The sequence below is a fragment of the Haliotis rubra genome, unplaced genomic scaffold (assembly GCF_003918875.1).
Source record: "Haliotis rubra isolate DU_JTF1 unplaced genomic scaffold, ASM391887v1 Scf135, whole genome shotgun sequence".
NCBI classification, from domain to species: domain Eukaryota; kingdom Metazoa; phylum Mollusca; class Gastropoda; order Lepetellida; family Haliotidae; genus Haliotis; species Haliotis rubra.
Window position 1 is genome coordinate 1187473 of NW_025765281.1, and position 18122 is coordinate 1205594.

Sequence of the window (18122 nt, forward strand, 5' to 3'; positions counted from 1 at the left end):
CTTCGACGTGACGAGCCAACGCTTTAACCATTAGGCTACCCCACCGCCCCTGTTACTCTTACTGCATATGGTAGACACATGAGGTTTGACACAGATTCGACACAAACACGGAAAATGACAAACACGTGGGGCATTACAAGATAGCGGAACATCACACAAACATTGAATGTGACACAAACATCATATGTTTGATATCCTGTAAATGTGTATATGACATACAGATGACTTATGGCACAAACATGGGGCACGAGAGAAAAATGTCATATAGCACAAACATTGGACATGGCACAAATATTGCGTGGGTATGAACATGGGTTTGGGCAGAATAATGAGATACGATACAAACACTGGGTTTGGCACAAACATAAGACATGACACACTTTTGCAAGACAACTAGACATGCGTTAAGAAACAAAGAAAGAATCACCCACAGAAAAGGGCAGAATTATCTACAGTCAACAAAGAAACAACTGCAGTCAGACACAGAATTACAGGTTGTCGGACACCTCATCTCATCTCACCATCACCCCAAGTTACCTCAACAATAGTTCCAGGCCTCACTTAACTTCACCAACCTCGCCCAACCCAACCCAATCCCACCCTACGTCTTCTCACCTCACCTTCACCTCAAGCCACCTGACCCCAGCTCTCCAGGTCTCACTTCTCCTCAAGCCACCTGACCCCAGCTCTCCAGGTCTCACTTCTCCTCAAGCCACCTGACCCCAGCTCTCCTGGTCTCACCTCTCCTCAAGCCACCTCACCCAGCTCTCCTGGTCTCACCTCTCCTCAAGCCACCTCACCCCAGCTCTCCTGGTCTCACTTCTCCTCAAGCCACCTCACCCCAGCTCTCCTGGTCTCACCTCACCTCAAGCCACCTCACCCCAGCTCTTCTGGTCTCACCTCTCCTCAAGCCACCTCACCCCAGCTCTCCAGGTCTCACCTCACCTCAAGCCACCTCACCCCAGCTCTTCTGGTCTCACCTCTCCTCAAGCCACCTGACCCCAGCACTCCTTGTCTCACCTCACCTCAGCTCTCCTGGTCTCACCTCACCCCACCTCTCCTGGTGTCACCTCTCCAAAAGCCACCTCACCCCACCTCTCCTGGTCTCACCTCACCTCAAGCCACCTCACCCCACCTCTCCTGGTCTCACCTCTCCTCAAGCCACCTCACCCCACCTCTCCTGGTCTCACCTCAGCCCACCTCTCCTGGTCTCACCTCACCTCAAGCCACCTCACCCCAGCTCTCCTGGTCTCACCTCACGTCACCTCAAGCCACCTGACCCCACCTCTCCTGGCCTCACCTTCACCTCAAGCCACCTCACCCCACCTCTCCTGTCTCACCTCTCCTCAAGCCACCTCACCCCAGCTCTCCTGGTCTCACCTCACCTCAAGCCACCTCACCAAATCTTTCCTGGTCTCACCTCACCTCAAGCCACCTCACCCAAGCTCTCCTGCTCTCACCTCACCTCAAGCCACCTCACCCACCTCTCCTGGTCTCACTTCACCCAGCTCTCCTGGTCTCGCCTGTCTTCAGGCCACCTCACCCCAGCTCTCCTTGTCTCACCTCCCACCTCACCTCAGGCCACCTCACCCCACCTATCCTGGTCTCACCTCTCCTCAAGCCACATCACCCCACCTCTCCTGGTCTCACCTGACCCCACCTCTCCTGGTCTCACCTCACCTCAAGCCACCTCACCCCACCTCTCCTGGCCTCACCTTTACCTTAAGCCACCTCACCCCACCTCTCTCCTCACACCTTTACCTCAAGCCTCACCCCACCTCTCCTGGTCTCACCTCTCCTCAAGCCACCTCACGCCACCTCTCCTGGTCTCACCTCACCTCAAGCCACCTCACCCAAGCTCTCCTGCTCTCACCTCACCTCAAGCCACCTCACCCACCTCTCCTGGTCTCACCTCACCTCACCCACCTCACCCACCTCCCTGGTCTCACCTCTCCCACCTTCAGGCCACCTCACCCCAGCCACTCCTGGTCTCACCTCACCTCACCTCACCTCACCTCACCTCAGGCCACCTCACCCCAGCTCTCCTGGTCTCACCTCACATCACCTCAGGCCACCTCACCCCACCTCTCCTGGTGTAACCTCACCTCACGTCACCTCTCCTCACCCAACCCAACCCACCTCACCTCACCTCACCTCACCTCACCTCACTTCACCTCACCTCACCTCACTTCACCTCACCTCAACTATTATCTGACTTACATGTACTGTACATTCCCTATATCGTATCACGTCAAAGTACACGTAAAACAAAAGCCTGATTAAATGTCGCTTTAATTACATACAACGTAATAGCTCTTTCTTTTAAACACCGAGACTCCGGAACACCTCTGAGTGAAGGTTATATGGTTGTGTCGTGGTTGAATATCTTTTATAGTTTCTCTTTATTCCGACTTTGCAATTCCAGACAACGTCTTCTCATATGACCAACGGTGTCCCCTTTCATCGGTGACGTCAGACAACGTAAACCGGACTTTTTCAGACACTTAACGATTTTAGTATCCGGCTCTTGTAAAGTTCTGCTTCAGAAATGGTCTCGTCCATCTCATAATCTGGTTCTAGAAGTTACGAGCGATCCGCAAATCTGTTTGTGTCTTCACAGAAACCTCGGTATACCAAACTCTGAAGACTCTGATCTTGGATGTAATTAATTACTCATTGATGGTGCCATGGTGTGCATTCAAGCCGTTTCGTTAGTCAAGGCACCATTAATCTGGCCACCGTCTGAAGCTGATTTGACCTTCATGATTTTGCCGTGTTCTCATAAATAATTCACGTCTAGAAAACAACGGAGAGACTGCTTAATTTGTCATATTTTGTGTTCGAAGGCTACATTTAAGGATTGATACAACCATGTTTATATGACCATCTATCGGAGAACTTGATGCCTCAGAAAGAAATAATTGCTTGAAATTTGTGTCAAAGTTATGTAGATGAAGGGATCAGTAGATCAGTAGAAACTGAAGGGTAAGGGACCACATATGAACAATTTTAATGCGACATTAAAACTATAAGGAGAGCTTTCAACGGCATCGGTGTATTGATTAAGGGCACGATGACAGCGTTCGACAGAATCGGGACAGCGTTCGACAGCATCGTGACTGCGTTCGACGGCATCGTGACAGCATTCGACAACAGCAGGACAGTGTTCGACAGCATCGTGACTGCGTTCGACGGCATCGTGACAGCGTTCGACAACATCGGTACAGCGTTTAACAGAATCGGGACAGCGTTCGACAGCATCGTGACTGCGTTCGACGGCATCGAGACAGCGCTCAACGGCATCGTGACAGCATTCGACAACAGCAGGACAGCGTTCGACGGCATAGGAACGGCATTTGATGGCATCGGAATTGCCGTTCAACATCAGGAGAGCGTTCGACAGTACCAGTATCGAGTCAGCCTCCGGCAGCAGAACATCATTTGGAAGCATCGATACAGCGTTCGACAGAATCGGTTCAGCATTTAAAAGCAATGGGACAACATTTGAAAACAACGAAGAACAAATTCTGAACACCAATCTCCGGCATCAGGACAACAAACGGTGGAACCATGACAGCATTGCACGGTGTCATGAACACACTCGAGGGCCGGTTGGGTAGCCTAGTGGTTAAAGCGTTCGCTTGTCACTCCGACGACCCGGGTTCGATTCCCCACATGGGTACATTTCTGGTGTCCCCCGCCGTGAAATTGTTGAAATATTGCTAAAAGCGGCGTAAAACTATACTCACTCACTCACACACTGAAAGCGTTCGACATCAAAGGGATAGCAGTCACTAATTTTCTGACGATGAATTGCAAACAGTTGTGATACATTTCTCATTACTGTTTCATATCGTTTTTAAGCAATAATTCAGCTGTATGAGTTACAGCGCGTGGTGTACCTTCCGCAGTGGTGTATGTCATTATGCGAGAGCGTGTCAGAGTGTATACTAAGCACTATATTCAGCACTCAAAGATAATCTCCAGGTTTAAAGGATCTGTGACACCCTCTGTGGCAAAGTCTATGGCATGTAACATTCCGGCGGCAATACTTAGCTATGGAATTTTGATAGAATTGTCAGACGTTTCCCTTAGGGGATTACATGGCGGATTCTGTGGGGATTCTGCCCCATTAAAAAGTCCATTACGTCATGCCAGGAACTGACTAATCTGGCACTACTGGTTTCAGGGGCTTAATCTCAGGGTTTCTTCATGGTTTCAGTCACTGGTTCCGAGGGTGACTTGATTATTTCAGAGGTCGAAATTATTAAGCTTGAAATGCTGACTGTCCACTCACTCACTCACTCACTCACTCAACCACTCACTCACTCACTCACTCAACCACTCACTCACTCACTCACTCACTCACTCAACCAACCACTCAACCACTCAACCACCCACCCAAGGACTTCAGTTGCTTCAAAATCGTGTAAAAATCTACATCGAAAACGCCGCTCCTGATGGAGCTAGGCACCTAGCGCAACAAGTTGGCGATCTAACTTACTCAACCACCGTGTCTTCCAAATAATTCCAAAACAAAACAAAACATGTTATATTTGCTTATGAACGTTATTTGAGGGGCGGTGGGGTTGTCTAGTTGTTAAAGCGTTCGCTCGTCACTCAGAAGACCCGGGTTCGAATCTCCACATGGGTACAATTTGTGAAGACCATTTCTGGTGTCCCCCGCTGTGATATTCCTGGAATATTGCTGAAAGCGGCATAAAAATAAACTCACTCACTATTTAAAATGCTTCAAAAAAGGTTCCATATAATGTATCGCAGCCTATGGGCCAAAGTGTTAATCAAACAAGAAATATAATACCCTGGAACACCGAGGATGAGTCAATGATGAGGATGATACCAGATCTTAAACCGGTGCACGGACAATTTTAACAGAGCTGTATTTCTCTACGCTCCAGCGCGTAAAGCTTTACATGGGCAATTTCAACATAGGCTTTAGTCTCCTATGCGTGAGGCAAAGCAAAGACAATCTCAGCAGAGCCTTAAGTAGTTCCATGTGGTACGAGCACGTACACCACAGTCCAGCCCATCGCGTTGGATCCTGAGTCGGTAATATAGGTAGGTGATTACTTGAAATGAACAACGAACCCTCCCCGCCAGGTATGTACATGATTGTTCCCCGGGGTACCTGCCCAGTAATGTGATTAGACCAATTACTTCCAGTAATAGCGGCATTGCAAGGTCACATGAAGGTCACCTTCTCTCCATCTGCGTGTTGAATTGAACTGGCGGAGATTCATTGCTTGCGGATAGGCAATACAACAATGTTGTTGACAAGTTCTGAGTATATCGTGAGTTCTGCACAAATGTACATTGTAGCACGTAGAGTACGAGGTTCTGGTTTATAAGGAGGAAAATTCTACATTGCTGTTTTGTGATAGACATCGTTTTTCATTAAACATTTCTGCTTAGTGAAATCATGTTGAATTGATTTAAATTGTTTTCAGACTCATGTAACAGCTGGTTTAGATTTCGAGTCAGTATAATTTGGTATCTTTATAAAAGATCTGATCCTGTCAAAGGTCTGTCATTCATTCCGGCATTCTGTGACGTACCAATAGTCGATTCAGTTGTGACGTCATGCTGTGACGTACCAATAGTGTTTCGGTCGTGACAGCAATCTGAGACGTACCAATAGTGCTTCAGTCCATGCTGTGACGTACCAAACGTCCCTATCGCATGACTGTCCCTATGTTCTGACAGTATCCTGTGACAAGTCAACACTCCCAATAGTTCAATGATAGCGAGTAGCTCAGTGCCAATGCTGTCATCTGTACATGTCTGACTTGACGTGTTGGACGGTACCATTATTATCCTCCAAACATGACTACGTGTAGCATGGTACCAATGTTGTCCACAACATTTTGCGGCGTGTAGCGTCGTACCACTCTTGATGGCATGTAGCGTGGTTCGAATCCTGACCACAAAACATGATGGCGTGCAGCATGGTACCAATCTTGTCCACGAAACATGACCGCATGTAGCGTGGTACCAAACCCTTCCACAAAACATGACGGCATGTAGCATTGTACCAAATCTTTCCACAAAACATGGCGGCATGTAGCGTGGTACCAAACCTTTCCACAAAACATGATAGCATGTAGCGTGGTACCAAACTTGTCCACCAAACATGATGGCATGTAGCGTGGTACCAATCTTGTCCACCACACATGACGGCATGTAGCGTTGTACCAATCTTGTCCTCCACACATGATGGCATGTAGCGTTGTACCAATCTTGTCCACCACACATGATGGCATGTAGCGTGATACCAATCTTGTCCACCACACATGATAGCATGTGGCGTGGAACCAATCTTGTCCACCACACATGATGGCATTTAGTGTGAAACCAGTCTTGTCCACCAAACACGACGGCCTGTAGAGTGATACCAATCTTGTCCGTCACACATGATAGCATGTAGTGTGGAACCAATCTTGTCCACCACACATGACGGTATGTAGCGTGATACCAATCTTGTCCACCAAACATGATTGCATGTAGTGTGGAACCAATCTTGTCCACCAAACATGATTACATGTAGTATGGTACCAATCTTGTCCACCACACATGATAGCATGTAGCATGGTATCAATCTTTCCCTCCACACATGATGGCATGTAGCGTGATACCAATCTTGTCCACCAAACATGATTGCATGTAGTGTGGAACCAATCTTGTCCACCACACATGATAGCATGTAGCATGGTATCAATCTTTTCCTCCACACATGATGGCATGTAGCGTGATACCAATCTTGTCCACCAAACATGATTGCATGTAGTGTGGGAACCAATCTTGTCCACCAAACACGACGGCCTGTAGCGTGATTCCAATCTTGTCCGTCACACATGATAACAGTGTGGAACCAATCTTGTCCACCAAACACGACGCCCTGTGCGTGATACCAATCTTGTCCGTCACACATGATAGCATGTAGTGTGGAACCAATCTTGTCCACCACACATGACGGTATGTAGCGTGATACCAATCTTGTCCACCAAACATGATTGCATGTAGTGTGGAACCAATCTTGTCCACCACACATGATGGCATGTAGTATGGTACCAATCTTGTCCACCACACATGATAGCATGTAGCGTTGTACCAATCTTGTCCTCCACACATGATGGCATGTAGCGTGATACCAATCTTGTCCACCAAACATGATTGCATGTAGTGTGGAACCAATCTTGTCCACCACACATGATGGCGTGTGGTATGGAACCAATCTTATCCACCAAACATGACGGCCTGTAGCGTGATACCAATCCTATCCACCACACATGATGGCATGTAGCGTGGAACCAATCTTGTCCACCACACATGATGGCATGTCATATGATACCAATCTTGTCCACCAAACATGACTGCATGTAGCGTGGTACCAAACCTTTCCACCAAACATGACGGCATGTAGAATGGTACCAATCTTGTCCGCCAAAGATGAAGAAGGTTAGCGTGGTACCAATCTCAGCCACCAAACATGACGGCATGTGGAGTGGAACCAACATTCCAGAGAGATCATAACGTCATGCACAAGGTCCAACTCGTCCACAGTCCCGATGCCAATCACCGCCCATATTGGGGAAATGAATAAAAATCGATGTTCATTGCAGCTTTGTAAGTTTTAATGATGACTTAACAGCATGTGTTATCTGCTGAATGAATCCTGAACTGACAATTGAGACCAGAATATTGCATGTATGGATTATGGGCGCCGTGTTGCCAATTCTTAATCATTATTTTGTAGAATTTACAGTCGACCAGGGAATCCTAAAGTTTCATCGTGAATGTAAATAACTGAGCGATGTCTTTCGAGTTGTGGATTTCATCACTGGCATCGATTAAAAGACACACCCCGTCGTGCTGTTCCTTCAGGCTCCCAACGGCGCTAATGGTAGCCAGGATATCGGTGCACATGCATAAGGGCTAACAAATGTACCAAGAACTCCGAAACAACATGAGAGTATCATCTTGTGTCTACCACCATTGCATTCAAGCTGTTTTGTCACCCAGTAAATTATAACTTTGGAATGCCTGTTTTCCTGGATAAAAGCTTCTCAATGGCATTCTCACAATACGCCAAATAGCATCCCATGACGGTTTTTTACACGTTCGTTAAGAACGTCTTGAGGAAAACATGTTTGAATAAAAAGAATTACTCCTTTCTCATTAAACAATTCTACCTATTTTATGATTTGTGTGACAACCAAAAACGTGTGGTTCAAAATGAGAGTCCCTGCGCTACATACAAACCGGCGTGTCAAGCACTGATACCTTAGATAATTCCGCCAATCGTCCAAAACCAAGCGTCCCTGTCAAACATTGCTACCCTAGACAATACCGCCAGTTGTCCAAAACTATGCGTCCCTGTCAAACATTGCTACCCTAGACAATACCGCCAGTTGTCCAAAACTATGCGTCCCTGTCAAACATTGCTACCCTAGACAATACTGCCAGTTGTCCAAAACTATGCGTCCCTGTCAAACACTGCTATCTTAGGCAATACCGCCAGTTGTCCAAAACTATGCGTCCCTGTCAAACATTGCTATCCTAGACAATACCGCCAGTCGTCCAAAACTATGCGTCCCTGTCAAACATTGCTATCCTAGACAATACTGCCAGTCGTCCAAAACTTGTCCGATGCGTCCCTGTTAAACACATTGCAATACCGCCAGTCGTCCAAAACTATGCGTCCCTGTCAGACAATACCGCCAGTCGTCCAAAACTATGCGTCCCTGTCAAACATTGCTATCCTAGACAATACCGCCAGTCGTCCAAACCTATGCGTCCCTGTCAAACATTGCCACCTTAGAAAATTCCACAAATTGTCCCAAACTATATGTCCCTGTGTAGCATTGCCACCTTAGATAGTATTGCCAGTTGCCCAGAAACATGCAGCGGCGTCACCTCTTGCTATCTTTGCCATAACATACATGCATGTACTCCCATGCCATTCTTCCACTTTAGATGGTGCGTTCCCATGCAGGATTCCAGCTTCTAACAAATAATCACTAAAAGTGACAATAATGCGTTCATTGACAGCATTCCAAACTGAAACAAAGTCGTAACAATCGTCCCTAGAAAACATACGTTTGTGACACCATACTGTCAAACATTCAGATAGCTAAGACAGAGGTATAAAAGTCCTCAAAGCTCCAGTATGAACAGCATTTAACAGTATGAACCTCAGCGATTTAACAGTCCTCGACCGAGTCCTCAAGTCTTCCGTTTAACAGTCCTCGATCAAAGTCCTCAAAGCTTCCGAGCAGTTTGAGCATCATTTAACAGTCCTGGATCAAGTCCTCAAATCTTCCATTTAACAGTCCTCGATCAGTCCACAAAGCTTCTGAGAGGTATGAGCATCATGTAACAGTCCTCGACCAAGTCCTCAAACCTTCAATTAAACAGTCCTCGGTCAAAGTCCTCAAAGTTTCCGTGCAGTATGAGCATCATTTAACAGTCCTCGACCAAGTCCTCAAACCTTCAATTTAACAGTCCTCGATCAAAGTCCTCAAAACTTCCGTGCAGTATGAGCAAGATTTAACAGTCCCTCTTCCAAAGACGACAAACCTTCCATTTAACAGTCCTCGCCCAATGTCCTCAAAGCTTCCGTACAGTATGACCAACATATAACAGTCCTCTTCCAGGTCCTCACGCCGTCTGACCGACGTCCCTCATATTTAACAGTACTCGCCCCAAATCCCCAAGTCATCCGGTCCCTAGACTAAGGCTTAGTCTCTGAATATATATAATTTGGATAGTAACAAACAAGCCCATTTATATTGAAAAGGAGCCCTAGGGAGACCAGAGATTCAGGAAATCTAGACTTGCTTTATTTAGGGCTTTAGCACTGCAGAGAGGGCTAGGCAGTAGGGAAAATAATGTTGTTCAGGGACTGTGAGACAGACTATCCGGTCCCCAACCCCCTTTTATCAGCTCCATGCCAAGGTCGCCACATGTGCCGTTATCAAACATCGGTGAACAACTGCCATATATAATGCCGACTCCGAAAACAAGATGAGGTGAAATTGGGTTTAACGTCGTGCTGGAGAATATTTCGCTCATATGACGACGTGCATGCGTGTGTATTTGTATGTGCGGCTGCTTGTACTAGCCCAGACTTAAGCTGGTTTTATAGTGCTAGCCCATTGAGATACCATGCCACAGTGAAGCATGAATACCCCACTCAGACACATTATACTGACTCCGACCCGACCAGTCCTTGTTGTACCCATTAATGCCAAGCGCAAGGCAGGGACCAACAAGTACCATATTTTAGCGTCTTTTGGTATGACGCGGTCGGGGATCGAACCGCTCTCCGGGCGGACGCTCTAACCACTACACCACGGAGGCGGTCCCGAAAACAAGAGATTATCGTCGCTATAGAATATCTTCATCTAAATGTTCGTCACTTCATCCCACAGCAATGGGCTCTTACCGATTTCATATTAAGGCATTTTGGTCAATTCAAACCAAGCTTAGGAGTCTGTAGATTGCAAGTACGGTGTCCCTCAATAAGCAGTCCTCCAGAAGCTCGTAGGAATCTTGTATTCCCTCAATATCGAAACGGTTCAATCTCAACCGAAAACTTCTAGCCTCCTTCGCTCTTCCCGCATCAAAGGATCATTCGCACACACCAAAACCTGCTTTGTATATTGAGCTGATTATGTAACCCAACGAGGGGAGTAGAGTAGGGGTGGGGGATACAGGAGGGATAGTGGTATGCAGAAAATGATTGTAGGGTGATGGATGATGGCGCGAAATGACAGCGCGCACGAGCGCCATATGGAATACTCTCTAACCTGTAGGCAGAACCCATGACATCGCCGCTTTGCTTCCTGAATGGGGTACGGCAACAGGAGAACGCTCGGAAATGACGGGGGGTGTGTTTGAGGGGGGAGGGGGATCAACGCAGGCAGCAAATTGGCGTGAAATGCTTGAATGGGGAATCTTGTCGGTCCTGACTTGACGTCTCACTTCGCGTGCCGTGTTAGCCCTCTAACAGAACGTGCAAACACCTTATCGGCTATAAGCGATGTATAGTCTTACACGAGAAATAACTACGAACTAAGATACAGTCTAAAAACTGTGTATGTTTATAATAAGCACATCTCCTTTGTAAGGTATAAATCAGTTATTAAGGAGTTCCTTATACGTGCAGTAATCTTGACAAATCCGTCCAATATGTCACTTACTTGGGCTTAAAAAGTGTTACGCTAATGAGGGAATTAGCATGGCCTGTATACTTGCGAGTCTTGGAGACACTGCATAATAAATTCTGGAGGTGCAAGGCATTAAAGTGGGGCCCCGTGGTGATCTGTCTACATTCTAGTGTGTTGACCAATGCTTTGTCTCTGAATATATACAATTTTGATAGTAACAAATAAACCAATTTAAATTGTAAAGGAGCCCAGTCAGATGGGAAATTCCTGAACCTGAAGAAATCTAGATTTGCTTCATTTAGGGCTTTAGCACTGCAGAGAAGGCCAGGCAATGAAATAATGTGGTTCAGGGACTGTGACACTGACTATATATAGTGTGTGGTGCCTTTATCCTTATTGTAGATAGGGCGGTGGGGTAGCCTAATGGTTAAAGCGTTCGCTCGTCACGCTGAAGACCCGGGTTCGATTCCCAACATGGGCACAATATGTGAAGCCGATTTGTGGTGTCCCCCGCCGTGATATTGCTGGAATATTGCTAAAAGCGGCGTAAAACCATACTCACTCACTTATTGTAGATAGAATTACCTTGGCTAACTCGGGAGTGCTCCTACATACATCAGTAATATATTATTCAATCATTCAACATCCGTATATTTTTGCTACCATGGGCACACGCGATAGGAATAATTGATGTGCGTTCTAAATTGTATGCCTTAAGGACGTAATATTTTGTGTCAGATAAAACCCACTGTAAAAAAAGTGTGAATGGTTTTACGCTGTTTTGGCAATATTCTGCAATATCAGAGAGGGGACACCAGAAATGGTTTCACATATTGTATGCATGGAATCGAACCGTGTTTCGGCGTGACGGGCGAACGCTTTAACCACTTAGTTATTCCGCCGCCCCTGCTGTAAAAATGTCATTCTCCAACGGCGTCGACGACAACGACCTAACGCCTTCACTGGACGTGAGTAATAGATCCTTATATCAAAGGTCAGTGTCAAATGGTTGTTTTCCTATGTTTAAACACTTGATGAATGCGTAAGGTATTTCATTCATTTCCCAATACGATGAAAACTCAAACCAATTACCTTTCCGGGGATAAACAGATTTGTATTCTGGATAAGCGGTCTTCAGGGAAGTATTATCAGAAACAAGACGTACCGGGGGACATACCAACAGCTCCCTGTCTTAGGACACAGACGTGCCACTCCGATATATCACAACGCCAAGCTAGCAGAGCTCCTTAAGACATGGCGGGTCTCTGCTGTGGGCGTGTAACATAGCCAAAGTCTTTGTAACAGACCCGTGTATTACTGTATGGAACTTTCACAGTATGTGATCATTCAGTCGCTCGCTCTGAGTCACTGGGTGTAGCGTATGTAAGACTAAGTGTTCCAACCCACTGCCGGTGTTCAAAGAGACTGAAAGAGCTACGACATAATATATATGCTGGCTTGTCGTCAAACAATTTCGTTCAATATGTACAACATTGCGAACCATGTCCCGACGTTTCCATAGCAACAAACTTTGGTGTATATATTTGAGGTGTTACTGTCATTCACTAGTGAAATATACGCATATTTGCTACAACCATGAATCTCAATCCATTATTCAAGCAAGATATTTCTTTTTTCGAATAATACAATTGATTACCTGTCGTTGTTGTATAACATAATTTCAACCAATCCGTCAAAATATATTGACGTACACATGACTGAAATATGCTACTTTATCTAGTTCTATCCGTGTCATTTGTGTTCGTATATTCGATGTGTTTGTACAGACGTATATATGTGTTGTACATTTCATTTGTTCTGGAATGTATTGCAATAAATATCATTGCCAATCCATCCAAAAACATCCACGTACCCATTATGTAAATACATGTATTTAAATAGCTTGTGTATGTATACCTATAGATGTGTTTGTATAGACCTACATGTGTTGTACATTTCATCTGCTCTGAAATGCATTGCAATAAATATCATTGCCAATCCATTGCAATACTTCAACTTACCCATTATCTAAATACATTTATTTATATATTCCTTGTCATTTGTGTATACCATTCGACGTGTTTGTATAAAAGTATATTATTACTTTGTTGTACATTTCATTTGTTCTGGAATGTATTACAATAAACATCATTACCAAATAATCCACATACATCAACGTACCAATTATTTAAATGCATTTATTCATTTATTTATTTCCTTGTCATGTATGAATACATGATACACATAGTCGATGTGTTTGTATAAAAGTATATTATAACAGTGTTGTAGATTTCATTTGTTCTGAACTGTATTGCAATAAATATCATTTCCAATCATTGCAATACTTCAACTTACCCGTGTAAATACATTAATTAATTTATTTATTTCCTTGACATGCATGTACATAATATCATAATACACATATCGATGTTTGTAAAAAAACTATATTATAACAGTGAGGTTATAACAGTGAGGTACATTTCAATTGTTTTGAAATGTATTGCAATAAAGTTTATCTTGTGATTATTGAAGCGTATGAACTCAACTTACTTTCAAGGCAGATATTCGTTTGATGTCTAAACGTGGTTGTTGAAGAGTCTTAATTCTTTTTCTCGTGTCACTGAAAACGAATGTAAAATAACGCGATCTCGACTGTGGTACCGTTCACGGGCAATGCTCCGCTATCGGTCTAGCGGGAGGCATAAGACTGTTTCAATTAGTGTGACATGTGAGCTCGTTGGCAGTGGGTGCTTGCTTGTCTCTGGGAGCAGTCATACATCTTGTGTTCTCGAACTTTTCAATCGAAGCCCCGCGCACCTGTCTCAAGTGTTGACGTACCAGTTTATTCCGGTCGGGACTTAATCAAAACAGAGTAATCTACGACACAGATAACGGTTAACCACGTGTGCGACGATGTAGCGCACAGCTGATGCTGCAGTGGTTGAACTAGAATGCCGCCCCAGTCGCTGTCTTGACACGAGGGACCATGTGGTTTCAATCTATGAACTTTCTATCTCCACCGGCTCTACTCTACGGGGAGTATACCACGCGCGCGTCTTGTCTGATTCAATAACAATGAGTAAATTGATTTTCCTTTATTACAAGTCGCAATGGTGAAAAAACATCACCACTTGTGTTTCACCTTAGGCAAATCAGAAACGTAAAAACGCATTTCTGGAGCCAACCTATCAACGAATGCGTGCACGGAACTAATGTCAAGCCTGGCTTTCAGGAATTCCCCGTTGACTTGGCGCGACGCGGTTGTCTGCCCCTGAAGAGCCGCGAAGCTAACGTGATCTCTAGCAAGTGCGAGTGAGAGTTCGGTAGGCTGTTATTGCAAAGGTGTGTAGGTAAACTGTTAATCACAAGAAGCGGGATCTACCAGGAAATATGTGATTTACCGGAGTTCATTTCCTCTATCAGCGAACGGGTCCTTCCAGGTGCCTCTTCTCGGATATATATCTGTACAGCGGCGCACGAGATATTCGCTTGTCATTCAACATTTAATTGATTTTGTTGTGAAAATCAGCTCGTGCAACCTGTGATCTTCGTGCTGCTCGTGCAGTAGTGTAGGATGTAAACAGTCCAGGTGCTCAAATCTCACGTTCACTTCACCACCATGGGGCTAAAGAGGACCCACCGGACACGATTGAAGAAATTCAAGAAATGGAAACCCAGGTAAGCCTTGAACACTTGATTACAGGTGCGAATATTACCTGGTTGTATTGATTTCTGTTACAGGTAGACATGCACAGGTAAGTTACAACACGGCCTCCAGGTGAGGGGATTAACTGGTTCACACAATTCCTGCAAGTCGGCGATAGATTTCTACCACCGAGTTGACTCGACCTTTACATTATTGATATTGGTGCAGCTAAGCCGATTGACAGGTGCCTGACTCGGGTGAAATTCATTACCCTAACATGAATAGAATTCCCGTCAACCCATACGGTTGATCAAGGATATTAGCGCTTTATGACGATCTGAATGTTATAGAAGTACATTATAACAGTACAAGAATTAAGCGTTATAAATATAGCGTCCTTGTCTTCACGACCCTGGACGTGTTGTTGTCCTGCAACGGCGTCCCGCCAGCTATTGATGCTTGGCAATACTGGCATCGATCTGTTAATCGTCTAATCAGATAATGACAGGACAATTTGTCATGTTAGAGATGTTTGTGTGTCTAGCAAAGTGTATCTGCCAAAGGTATTACGCACAGGATACTACCTAAATATATCCGAAAGAAGAGAAATATTACCTTTTACGAATCATTTATTAGCATCAAACACAGTTTAAACTAAAAAAACATGTATTACCAATTACGCTCGAATCAGTACTTGCAACATAATATGGATATATTCAAATACGTGTTAATCTAGGTATTCCGAATTAGATTTGTTTCGGTTTTCTTAATATACTCAACCTGTGACACACCTAATAAGGTGATATATGACCGTGGCTCTTTGATGTATTTATTATAGGTGAGAAAATACAGGTACACACAAAGGCTGCGATATTGCAAAACGATTTTATGTTAATATTGTGACATTTGCTTTCTGATATTGCTTTGAAGTCAAACACGCTGTAACAACATGTTGATCAATCATGCAGACAGTCGTCCAATGCGACCTTAAGTAATATTGGGTCGAATTAATGGCCCATTTAATGGAATCCATGTAATAGACCCCCGCATATTGTCCATGTAATCAATAAGCAGGATTTTTATCATCCTTACTATGGTTACCGCATCTTGCATCGTCTGTTTTGTCAGATCTATTTGTCAGAAATTCAAGCCGTGATGTATGTAAAATCAGATACACTACGGCAAGCCATTGCTGGGTGTTGTATAAACGGAATTGTCGTGACGGTGTTCAGATTTCCTGAAATCGTTGGAGGTTGTTGATATTTACTGTTATTGGTTTGTGCTCCTCAACGTGCAGGCCGAATGGCGTGGGTTGTACATTATCAATGACAATTGGTGGAGAGATGTGGAACATCTGCGAGAATGTTGAACATCTGCCGATCGTCATGCATGCATCAGCCGGGTGCATGTCCTACTGATGCATATAATTATATTCATAACGTGAAAGCGCAGCAATAAAGCTATACATGTTGCCGTTTACTCATATTTCTGTAATTTACGCTCTTTGAAGACACCTATGGCTGTTATGTTCAACATGATATATTTTACGCAAAAATACACTTTTCAAAAATTTATTCAGAATATGTGAAAACAGACGCAACTTGTATTTATCTTATATACGCCTGTATGCTCCACGCTATAAGGTATAATCTATATCTTATATAATGCGCCTGTATCCACGCTCTTGCTGGTATAAGGTATATCTTATATAGCGCCTGTATCCACGCTCTTGCTAGTATAAGGTATATCTTATATAGCGCCTGTATCCACGCTCTTGCTAGTATAATGTATATCTTATATAGCGCCTGTATCATCCACGCTCTTGCTAGTATAAGGTATATCTTATACATCTTGCAGTATATCCATCGCCTTTGCTATCCAATGTTCTTATGCTAATCATCCACGTATCTTGTATATCTTATTATGTAGCGCCTGTATCCACGCTCTTGCTGGTATAAGGTATATCTTATATAGCGCCTGTATCATCCACGCTCTTGCTAGTATAAGGTATATCTTATATAGGGCCTGTATCCACGCTCTTGCTGTATGTATAAGGTATATCTTATATAGTGCCTGTATCATCCACGCTCTTGCTAGTATAATGTATATCTTATATAGCGCCTGTATCATCCACGCTCTTGCTAGTATAAGGTATATCTTATATAGCGCCTGTATCATCCACGCTCTTGCTAGTATAAGGTATATCTTATATAGCGCCTGTATCCACGCTCTTGCTAGTATAATGTATATCTTATATAGTGCCTGTATCATCCACGCTCTTGCTAGTATATATCTTATATATCTTATGGGTAATACCTTATATGGCGCCTGTATCCACGCTCTTGCTGGTATAATGTATATCTTATATAGTGCCTGTATCATCCACGCTCTTGCTAGTATAATGTATATCTTATATAGCGCTTATGTATCATCCACGCTCTTGCTAGTATAATACTTAAACTGTATATCTTATATAGCGCCTGTATCATCAACGCTCTTGCTGGTATAAGGTATATCTTATATAGCGCCTGTATCCACGCTCTTGCTAATATAATGTATATATCTTATATAAAGTGCCTGTATCATCCACGCTCTTGCTAGTATAAAATATAAGGTATATCTTATATAGCGCCTGTATCCACGCTCTTGCTGGTATAATGTATATCTTATATAGCGCCTGTATCCACGCTCTTGCTAGTATAAGGTATATCTTATATAGCGCCTGTATCATCAACGCTCTTGCTGGTATAAAGGTATATCTTATATAGCGCCTCTATCCACGCTCTTGCTAGGTATAATGTATATCTTATATAGCGCCTGTATCCACGCTTTGCTGGTATAAGGTATATCTTATATAGCGCCTGTATCATCAACGCTCTTGCTGGTATAATGTATATCTTATATAGTGCCTGTATCATACACGCTCTTGCTGGTATATTATGGTTATATCTTATATAGCGCCTGTATCCACGCTCTTGCTAGTATAAGGTATATCTTATATAGCGCCTGTATCCACGCTCTTGCTAGTATAAGGTATATCTTATATAGCGCCTGTATCCCACGCTCTTGCTGGTATAATGTATATCTTATATAGTGCCTGTATCATCCACGCTCTTTGCTAGTATAAGGTATATCTTATGTAAGCGCCTGTATCCACGTTCTTGCTAGTATAATGTATATCTTATATGGCGCCTGTATCCACGCTCTTGCTGAGTATAAGGTATATCTTATATACGCCTGTATCATCCACGCTCTTGCTAGTATAAGGTATATCTTATATAGGGCCT

The 18122-nt window shown here is 44.1% G+C and overlaps 1 protein-coding gene across 1 annotated transcript; it reads left to right on the top strand.

Annotated features, from left to right (window-relative positions):
* The first annotated feature begins 114 nt into the window (after positions 1–114).
* On the top strand, positions 115–2099 carry LOC124267968 (proline-rich protein 36-like). Its single transcript, XM_046702966.1, has 3 exons — positions 115–125; positions 673–933; positions 1196–2099. The coding sequence occupies exons 1-3, from the start codon at positions 115–117 to the stop codon at positions 2097–2099; spliced, it is 1176 nt and encodes a 391-aa protein (XP_046558922.1).
* Positions 2100–18122: the final 16023 nt, after the last annotated feature.

Coding starts and splice junctions, on each gene's coding strand:
- LOC124267968 (XM_046702966.1), top strand. Junction 934..1,195: donor ACCTCACCCCAGCTCTCCAG/GTCTCACCTCAC, acceptor GTCTCACCTCAG/CCCACCTCTCCTGGTCTCAC.